Below are 10,016 nucleotides of genomic sequence, written 5' to 3'. Positions count from 1 at the left end.
CCAGGGGACTGGTGACACTGCCGGCCAGGGGACTGGTGACACTGCCAACTGAGGGCCAGTGACTCTGCTGGCCAGGGGACCAGTGACTCTATCGGCCAGGGGACCAGTGACACTGCTGGCCAGGGGACCAGTGACTCTGCTGGCCAGGGGACTGGTGACACTGCCGGCCAGGGGACTGGTGGTTCTGCCGGCCAAGGGACCAGTGACACTGCTGGCCAGGGGACCAGTGACTCTGTCAGCCAGGGGACCGGTGGCTCTGCTGGCCAGGGGACCAGTGACACTGCCAGCTGTGGGCCGGTGGCTCTGCTGACCAGGTGACCAGTGACACTGCCAGCTGAGGGCCAGTGGCTCTGCTGGCCAGGGGACCGGTGACACTGCTGACCAGGTGACCAGTGACACTGCCAGCTAAAGGCCAGTGGCTCTGCTGGCCAGGGGACCAGTGGCACTGCCAGCAGCACAGGGGACAATGCTACCTCTGCCCCTGACAACCGCCAAGGTTTCCCCTGCTGCGAGCCCCGGACAGGCTCGGGCTGTGCCCTGCTCGCCCCAGCCCTTCCCCCTCCAACGCCGTGTTTGACTCCCCAGGTGTTTCAGCGCAGCTCCGCCTCCCCTTTCCTCCCCACGCTCCGTTGTGACCCCCTCGAGGCCGTGTCCCCGGGCCACTCCGACCCGTGGCCCAACGGAGCCGCGGTGGCAGCCGAAGGATGGAAGGTAACAGCTCCCCGGGGCTGCGCTCTCACCGCCTTCCTCCTCTGCCTCTTCTGAGCTCACTTCTGCCGCTTTTCTCTGATTTAACCAACTAATTAACGGCTTCTCTCCCCACTGCCTCGCTCACGGCACTGACGCGGCACCGGACCCAGCACTAACCCACGGCCGCGGCTCCCGGGAGGCTCCCGGGCCACCCCAGCACCGCGCCGGGCACGGCACGGGCAGCGCCCGCCGCTCTCACGCCACGCTGGGTGCCCGAGGGGTGGGCGGTGCATGGGAGAGCCCCCTCTGAGTGCATGGAAAGGGAAGGGTTGGAGCAGAGTCCGCTTGTTTGGATCTGCCTGGGCTCGGCTCCGGGTTTCTCCTGGCCCTCCTGACCTCCATGCTGGGCTCTGGGGTGGGGAGAGCAGGAGGAAAATGCCTGGAGAGCGGCTGGGAAGGAGCAGGGAATGCCCAAAGTAGGAAGAGAAGGAGGAAAATGCCTGGAGAGGGATTGGGATTAAATAAGGGATTGCCAGGGTGGAGAGAGCAGGAGGAAAATGCCTGGAGAGCGGCTGGGATGGAGCAGGGAATGCCCAGGTGGGGGCAAAGAGCAGGACAGGGGCTGCTGCCGTGCCAGAAGCGAGGGGAGCTCTGGCTCGTCCCCAGAGGGAGGGTCTGGCCCCTTGCAGGGGTCCCACGGGGTTCCTCCCCTCTCCTGGGACACCAGGGCTGGATCATCCCTCTGCCCCTCTGCTCCAGAGCTGGGATGGCTCCAGCTGCACACCCAGAGCTCCGTGGCCTTCCCAGAGCTGGCGTTTCCCTCCCGCTCTGCCCCAGGCTCCGGGGCAGCTGCAGGGGCACCAATCCTGCCAGGGCATCTCTGCAGCTCCTCTGCCCTCGGCTCGGCTCCCTCAGGCATTCCATGGATGTCCCTTGGGACGGGAACAGGGAAGTGGGGCAGGAAGAGCAGCATTTTTGGGGTAATTTCTTGCCCCTCAGGGTATGAAAGCTCGGGTGCCCCTGAGCAGCTCGGCTGGGATGGCTCAGCCCCCGCTGGAGCTCTGCTCTCACACCAGTGCCCCCAGTTTGTACCAGCATGGAGAAATCCCGGCTGGATGGTGGCAGCGGGATTTCCAAAGGCATTCGGGAGGTGCAGAAACACCAGCTTCATTTTTGCTCTGTTCTTTTTTGCTCCAATGAGATGCCAGGGCTGGAGGAGGGAGCTGAGCTTCCCCTTCCAGTCCCTGTCCATGCTGTGGGATGTAGGGCTGGACAGGAGGGAGCTGAGCCTCTCTCCATTCCCTGTCCATGCTCAAGATCCCAAGGGGATTTCAGGGCTGGAGGAAGGAGCTGATAATTCTTTTCCAGCCCCTGTCATGCTGTGGATCCCTGTGGGATGTAGGGCTGGACAGGAGGGAGCTGAGCCTCTCTGCATTCCCTGTCCATGCTGTGGATCCCTGTGGGGTGTAGGGCTGGACAGGAGGGAGCTGAGCATCCCTTTCCAGCCCCATCCACCCTGTGCCTCCCTGTGGGATGTCAGGGCTCCAGGAGGGAGCTGAGCACCCCTTTCCAGTCCTTGTCCACTCTGTCCCTCCCAGCGGGGTGTGTGGGATGGGCAGGAGGGATCGGAACCTCCCTCCCTGCCCAAACTCCCGCCTGGAACTCCGCCGTGCCCGGAGGCGCCGGCGTGGGGGGACCCCAATAATTTGTGGCGCCCCGTGGTGCCCCCCCAGGCAAACCCCGCTGCCGCCTGGCCCCTAATCTGTCTGAATTCTCTACCCAGGAGCCGCTGGCGCTGGCAGCCCCGGCGAGCCGCGCCTTCTCCCTGCCCCAGATCGTGCTCACCGAGTGGGTGTCGGAGCCGCCGTCCCCCGAAGCCGAGCCGGAGCTGTGGGTGGCACCGGGCAGCACCGGAGCAGGAGGGCAGCTGCCACCCGAGGGGACAAGGAGAGGCCGTGTGGCGGCTCCTGGCAGCTCCCCAAAATCCCCGCTGGCGCAGGGACCCCGTCCAGCCCCGCAGCCCCCCGGCAGCGCATCCCGGGGGCTCCCTTCGGCAGCCAGCAAGGCCCCGCCTTTCCCGAGGGATAAAACGGGGGAACAAGGAAGGGACGCGGCTCTGGACGCTGCCAGCAGGCCAGGAGGCAGCGGCAAGACTTGTCCCCAAGGTCCTGGGGCTGCGCAGCCTCCTCGGAGCCAGGCGGGAGGTGCCGGAGCTGCGGAGACCGCGCTCCCCTCCGTCGGTGCCGGGATCATTCCCCAAATTCCCGGCGATGCGGAAAGAGCCAGGCTTCCTCCTGGACACTCTGCCGGGGCTCCCAAAGCCGCGTGGAGAGAGGAGAGCTCGCCAGCCGCGGCCTGCCCGGTGCCACATCCCGGGATTCCCGCAGGCAGGGATCCAGCCCTGCGGGGAGCGGCACATTCCCGGGCGGAGCAGCCCCCGGAGCAGATTCCTGCCCGCTCCAGCCACTCCGCGGCACCTCCGGGATGGGATGGAGGGGCTCCGGCTACTGCGGGGGACCCCGGAACGGGGGGAAAGGCAACAGAGAGGCTCTGCAGAGGCCACTTGTCCCCCGGGCGCCCCACGGCCCCGGGCAAAAAGGAGATTTATGAGGACACCTACCAAAGACTGGACAGCCTGGAGGAAACAATCCGCGAGCTGGAAATGACCATCAGCGAGATCAGCAGCCACCCCGCCGTGGAATTCGTGTTCCCCAAGGACGCGCTGGCATCCGAGGAGGCCGGGAAAAGCCTGGGGCATCTCGGGCACGGAGGCTGTGACGGTGACACCGCGCTGGACCTCAGCCAGGCCAAGGATGGCGCTCCCAAAAGTCCGTCCCCGAGCAGGACGAAGCCAGCGCTGCTCCCGAAGCCGCAGCTGCCCCCCGGCACGCCCCAGGTTCATTTTCTCTTCTCCCCCGTGCCCTGCTCTGCCCTGGACTCACTCTGATGTCTCTTCCTCTGCGTGCTCCCTCTCTGTGACTCCACCTCCAGGCAGAGCCGAGGTGGAGAACGAATCTTCCTCTTCTCCCTGACACTTGGAGGGGTTTGGGAAGGGCAGGAAGGAGTGAGGCAGGAGCTGGCAGCGGGAAGGGAGACGGTGCCGGGCGGTGCTGGCTGATCCCAGAATTAGAGCCAGAATTAGACCCTGGATGAGGTGGACTCTTCCACCCTGGCAGGTTTTTGGAGCACCAGGTCCATGATGGGCATCCCACGGGATCCAAGAGCATCCCACGGGATCCAAGGGCATCCTATGGGATCCAAGAGCATCCCACGGGATCGGCCAGGGTTGGGTGCTCCGGGATGCCGAAGCACCGCCCTTGGTTTCACCGTTTCGCATAAAAACCCTCTCCCAGCGAGCAGCAGCTGGAGCCTGGCAGATGTTTCTCCTGATTAAGCCCCAGCGCGGGCTCCCTGAAGCCATCCCAAATTGCTTCCTGCTGGAATTCAGCTGAATATCTGGGAAAAACAGGGAGGGGGAAAAACGCCCTGAGCTCGGCTGCGACGTCAACCTGCTCCTTCATTAACAGCCAGCGCTGGGGAATAAATCTCCTGTTCCCTTTGGAGCCGCTCTCTCTCCCCTCGGGGGGGGGGCTCTCGCTGGGTGAACGGGGGTGTAGCTGCAATTTTTCCTGCTGGGTTGGTCTTTTTTTTCCCGGGAAATGGGAAGTGGAGCTGCGGGATGGATTTATGGCCGGGACTGGGGCAAAGCCAAGCTCAGGGTTAGGCAGGAGAGGCTGTGAGGGGTCAGTCCTAAAGCAGAGAGGGCCAGGGCAGGGCTGGTGTCACCTTCCAAGGATTCTGCGCTGGTCAGGAAGATTCCCAGTGCCGGGAATGTGGGGGATGGCGCGGCACAGGCACACGTGAGGTTGTCCCAGGGTTGGGATTTGGACTCTGATGATCCTCGCGAGTCCCTTCCAGCTGGGGATATCCCATGATTTTATGATTTCCTTGTGCTGTAGGGTGCAGGAACCTCCCATGTCCCATCCACGGGAACCACTGAGGATCCCAGCGGTTCACCTGTGCCACGGATTTCCCAGCCTGGGCTGTCCCCACTGGCACAGGAGGCCACCAGGAGGGGACCTGGGGTGTCCCTGGCAGGGGAGGGGACACGCGGGGTGTGTGGCACTGCCCTCGCTGCCGCTCTGGCGAGCCTCTGTATCCTCACCTGTGCGCAGCCATAAATAAACTCCTCTGTATTCCTATAAATAAACTCCTCTGTACTCCCATAAATAAACTCCTCTGTATCCCCACTGCCGCCGTTCCCACCTGGAATCTGCTTCTGCCTGCCGCCGCCTCTTTCCCTCTCTCTTGGCCCTGCGGGGTGTCCTGTCCTGCCCTCGGTGTCCCGGTGTTTGCCGTGTCTGCCCTAAACTCCCTCTCGGGTGGCTCCCGGTAAGTCCCGGCCGCGTTTGGAGCTCGGCCACCACCAGCACGGCGAGCGGGTGACCTCGTCCTCGCCTGGCGTTGTCACCACGGGCTGTGCTGGCAGGGGTGGCGCGGCTCCAGGCATCCAGCGGTGCCCGTGGGCTATCCACCCAGCCAATTTTAACCCTTTTTCCCCAAAATTTTCTGTCCCAGCAGAGCGGTGGCGTCTCCATCCCGGCCATGAAGGTGGTGAATCCGGCGTCGCGGCTGAAGCAGGGCCAGCAGGGCAGCCCCGACAAGGGCAAGCACATCAAGCAGCGCATGGAGTACATGCGGATCCAGGGCCAGCAGCAGGTACTCCACCCCTAGAACCGTGCCAGGGCTGCCCGCGGCCCTGGCATCGCCCTCGGGCCCGACCTGAGTCGGGGACACCCCCAGGGTGATGATTTTTGGCTTCTCTCTCGGTGCCTTCTTCACTTTGGCTGAGCCCCGCGGGGCTGGGGACGCGGGCACGCGGCTGCTGCAGGTGGGGCTCTTGTCACACCCCGTGGCTGCTGGGGACAGGGACGCGACTTCGTGCTGGGAGTCACCAACTCGTCCCCGCTGTGGTGTGAGGGTGAAGCCGCAGCCGTTTGTCCCCCAGCGCTGGGGGTCACCACTGCCCTGACGGGGTGGCTGAGCCCCGGCGTTGTCCCCTCACCCCGGGGGACCGTGACACCTCCTTGGCCGTGGTGATGAGCTCTGGGGATGGGAATTCCTCCCCCTGCGGCTCGGGAGGTTTTGGGGAGTCCCCCCATGCATCCACAGAATCAGCTTGTGGGTGTCACAGGCGGGGTGGTGGCACTGGGACACCGGGCACTGTGGGGACAGGGTGAGCGGGCCACAGCAGCTGGAAGAGAAGCGTTTTGGGGTGGGATGGAGCATCCCCCTCACCCAGCCCCCAGCACTGACCCCCGTCCATGCCGGGGGCAGCTCCTGCTGCGGGCGGCGGGGCTCCCCCGCCTCTGTCCCTGCTGTCACCCCAGTGCTGGCCGTGCATTCCCAGCTGGCTCAGGCCCCAGCCCAGGGGATCACGGCCACTTGGGTGCCCTCCCTCCCTCCTGACCCCTTCTCCCCTCTCCCAGCACCCCTTTCCCCCTCACTGGACAGCAGCACCTCGAGCGGGTTCACCTTTCCCGCCCCCGCTCTGTGTCTCAATCTCCTTTCCATGACCAAACCACCCAATAAACCCAATTCTGCTCATTCTCGTGGATCCGTCAGCCCTGTCGGACAAGCCGAAGGTTTTTCCCAGCTATTCCAGGCAGGGTTTTGGGGGGGATTTCTTGCGATTTGGGCAAATGTGGAATGAGCAAAATGGGCACCTCCTGACAAGAAGGGTCAAGCCCCCCCTCGGCTGCTCCGTCCCCAGGGTCTGGCACTGTGGAAAAACCTCCCCAGGGAGGGTCCATCCCTGTGGCCAGCCTCTCCCTGACTGTCCCCTCCAGCATGCGGGGTTTTCCCACCCCTTGGAGTCAGGGAGAGGCAGGGAGTTCCCTCTGGCATCCCCACGGACCGCACACACCGGACAAACACCGGCCTGAGGGGCTGGGAAGCATCTCCTGACTCCATGAGGCCCCCAAATCCCCTCCCCTGGAGGCCACGCGGCAGCACAGCCGCGGCTCCTCGGTGTCACCGCCGTCCTCCTCGGTGACACCTCGGTCCCCCGTGGCACCATCAGCCCGCTGGCACGCCCTGGTGCCCTCGCTGGGGTGGCCACAGCTGGACTTTTCCATGTCACTTTTGTCCCCTCTGCCCTCCCTGTGCAAGATTTGACCGTGTCCCCCCTCCCTCAGCAGCCCAACCCCTCCCTTGGGGGCGAGGCGGGGCTGGAGGATCCCTCTCCTCGCTCCCTGGGGGGTTTTGGAGCGTCATTCCCTGCTGGTGGCCCGGACCAGCCGGGTCGGGCCGTACCAGTGCCGCTGGTGCCACCACGGGGGGACAGGGACAGGGTGGGCACCGTCACCCTCCGCCGGGGGCTGTGCCCGCTCTAACGCCGCCCTTCTTGTCCCCCCTGTGCCTCCCCCCTGTCCCCTGTGGCCCCCCACCCCCCCCTGTGTGTGCCTGTGTGTCCGCGTGGCCGTGTGTCCGTCCGTCCGTCTGTCCCTTCCTCTCGGGGACGTCCCCTGCCCGTGCAGTGACGCCTGGGACCCGCTCTTGTCGTGCTGCTCGTGCTGGCCCTTTTCCAGCTGCTTGACCTCAGGCCTGACTCACTGCTGCTTCTGAACGAAACTCCCTTTGGTTCTCGGTTGTTTTGGGCTTTTTCTGTCCTTTTTTGTTTGTTTGTTTGGGGCTTTTTTCCTTCTTTTTTTCCTTTCTTTTGTCATTTTTTTTAAGGCTTTTTTTTTGAAATTTTTTTTTTTTTTTTTTTTTGGACTTTCCAGCCCTTTCTCCTCCTCCTCGTCCTCCTTGAATCTTGCTTTTCTTTCCAGGCCACTAGACCATCTAAAGAGGCCAGTGAGACCTCCCCCACGGTCTCAGAAAAACCCGCAGCTGGCAGAACATCCATCCCCGTATTGACTTCCTTTGGGGCCAGGAACTCCTCCATCTCATTCTGAGCGCCCCTGCCAGCTCCGCCCGGCCGCTCTCCTGCTCCCGGGGGCTCCTCCTCTCTTCCTCGGGCTCCTCTTCCTCCTCCCTGGGACTTGGCTTCTTCTTGAGGCGCCTGGAGGGAAACCGCCAACCTGTCCCCTCCTCTTTCTGTTTGATCCATGTTTCTGTCGCCTCCGCTCCGCCACGAACTTTTGTGTCTCGCCTGCGCCGCGCCTCGGCCCGACCTCTGTGTCCCCTCCCGCTCCGCCATGGCCAACCAGCCACTTTCTGTTTCTCTCTCTCTCTCTTTTTCCTTCTTTCTCCCTTTTTTCCCCTCCCCTTTGGATCGCTGTTGGTTTGTTTTTTTCCCCCCCCTTTTTCCCCCCTTTCCCCCCCCCCCCTTTTTTTTTTTTCTGTTTTGTTTTTTTTTTGTTTGGTTTTTTTTTTTGTTTTTGGTTTTTTTTTGGTTTTTTTTCTCTCTTTATTTAAGAGCTCTCAGAGCTTCCCCCCACCAGCGTCCAGCCAGGAGCAGCTTCCAGCTCCCGCCGCGCGGAAATTCGGGAAGCAGCGGCCGCCGAAGACACCCCCGGAGCGGCCCCCGAGGGGCCCGGGAGTCCCCGCGTTGTCCCCGCAGGAGGAGAGGACAGCTCCGGCCAGGGCTCGCCGGTGGGTGGCCGGCGGCGCCGAGGGCTCGGGGCCATCCCGGATCGCTGCCACCGCGGCCACCACGCCCGGCTCACCTCGAGGGGGGCAAGCGGGACCCCGGGAGTGCCGGAGGGGCCGCAGGGCGCGGGTGTGAATTGGGGAGGGGGATCCGAGCACTTGGGGCGGGGGCAGACCCGGCGGTGCGGTGATGCCGGGGGGGTCACCCGGCCGCGGCTCTGCCCCCTCCCTTTGGGGGCGAGCGGGCGGGACGGGAGCCCCGAGCCCCAGGGCAGCAGCCCCGGCCCCGCCGAGCCTGGGGGGGTCCCCGGGGGTCGCGGGAGGGTGGCCCGTGGCCACCTCGCAGCAGCGCGGCCCAGCCAGGTGTGGCACAGGTGTGTGCTGGGTGTGCCCAGGTGTGCCCAGATGTGCTCCGGGTGTGCTCCGGGTGTGCCCAGATGTACCCCAGCTGTGCTCAGGTGTACTCTGGGTGTACCGAGGTGTGCCCAGATGTGCCCAGGTGTGCCCCAGGTGTACCCAGCTGTGCTCCAGGTACACCGAGGTGCATCCAGGTGTACCCAGCTGTGCCCAGCTGTGCTCTAGGTGTACCCAGCTGTGCCCAGGTGCACTCCAGGTGTGCCCAGCTGTGCCCAGGTGTACTCAGGTGCGCCCAGGTGTGCTCCAGCTCTGTCCAGCTGTGCCCAGCTGTGCCCAGGTGTGTGTGTGTGTGTGTGTGCGTGTGCTCTGCGTGTGCAACACAAGATCCAATCACTCCTTTCGTTCTCTATTTCGTCCGTGGGTTGATTCTTTTGTTTGTTTTTTTTTTTTAATTTCGATTTCAATTCCTTTTCTCTTCCTTTTCCCCCTTCCTCCGGTTTTTTTTCTTTCGTTATTTTTTTTCTTTTTTTTTGTATCTCGATCATTTTTGTACAGAAGAAACGAGAGCCTTTTTTTTTGAATAACAAAGAGGAAAACACACGCGAAAAAGAACAACAGAAAAAAAAAAAACACCAAACCAAACCAAAACAAAAAAAAGACCGAAAAAATGAAAAAAAAAAAGAAAAAAAAAATCACGATGCAATTTCTTTGGATTGCAAAAAAAGCAACTCTTTACATTTAAGTGAAGTGTCTTAACATTTTATATTGTTTTAAAAAATATATTTACATATTATATATATATAATATACGTAATATAAATCTATATATAAATATTTAAAGAGGGGGGAAAAAAAAGAAAAAGAAAAAAAACACGCCAAAAAAAAAAGGAAAAAAAAAAACAAAGAAGAGAAGTAAAATCACGTCCGGTATTATTTAGGGGGTGGATTTGAAATCCCTGCTTAGGTTTAGAGCTCCTCGTGGTTTCCAGAGCGGCTTCTTCGCTGAGTTCCCGCCCTCTTTCCTTGTCCCCAGCCCTGTCCCCAGGTCCCGGTGGCCCTGGGGACACGCGTCGCCCAGTGCCAGCAGCAATTGCAGTCACTTGATGCGTTTTAAAGGAATTTCTTTGGAATTATTGTTCCTTTTCTCGGTACCAAAGTGAATTCACTGTAGCAAAGCCGCAGCTTCTGGGGCCGGCCCGGGGGTGGCACCTGGCGCTGTCCCCTCCCCTGCACGGGGCTGCGTCACCTCGGGTCACCCTCGGGTCACCCTCGGGTCACCTCGTGTCACCCTCGGGGGGACGCGCTGACAGCCCCCCACCCCCCACTGCTGGAGGGTGTGGAGGTGACAAGTGCCACCCCCTTGGTGACACCCCC

General features: G+C 62.1%; 1 protein-coding gene across 10 annotated transcripts in view; it reads left to right on the top strand.

Moving 5' to 3' along the window:
- Positions 1-10,016, top strand: part of SRCIN1 (SRC kinase signaling inhibitor 1) — a 67,671-nt gene that overhangs the window by 56,975 nt on the left and 680 nt on the right. For 5 of the 10 annotated variants that reach the window (XM_042020780.1, XM_042020779.1, XM_042020777.1 and 2 more), the window contains 4 exons: positions 586-711; positions 2,474-3,586; positions 5,272-5,409; positions 8,114-10,016. The exon at positions 8,114-10,016 is cut by the window's right edge and continues 680 nt beyond it. In XM_042020780.1, coding sequence (XP_041876714.1) covers positions 586-711; positions 2,474-3,586; positions 5,272-5,409; positions 8,114-8,422 — 1,686 coding nt within the window. In that variant the 3' untranslated portion in view covers positions 8,423-10,016. Of the gene's footprint in view, positions 1-585; positions 712-2,473; positions 3,587-5,271; positions 5,410-7,229; positions 7,407-7,523; positions 7,983-8,113 lie in introns of those variants that run through there. The other 5 variants (XM_042020781.1, XM_042020782.1, XM_042020785.1 and 2 more) reach the window with 5 other exon arrangements.

The sequence above is a fragment of the Corvus kubaryi genome, unplaced genomic scaffold (assembly GCF_017639235.1).
Source record: "Corvus kubaryi isolate FWS band 111438036 unplaced genomic scaffold, C.kubaryi_AGA036_p1.0 37046, whole genome shotgun sequence".
In the NCBI taxonomy this organism is placed as follows: Eukaryota; Metazoa; Chordata; class Aves; order Passeriformes; family Corvidae; genus Corvus; species Corvus kubaryi.
This window is presented reverse-complemented; position numbering and strand designations above follow the sequence as displayed.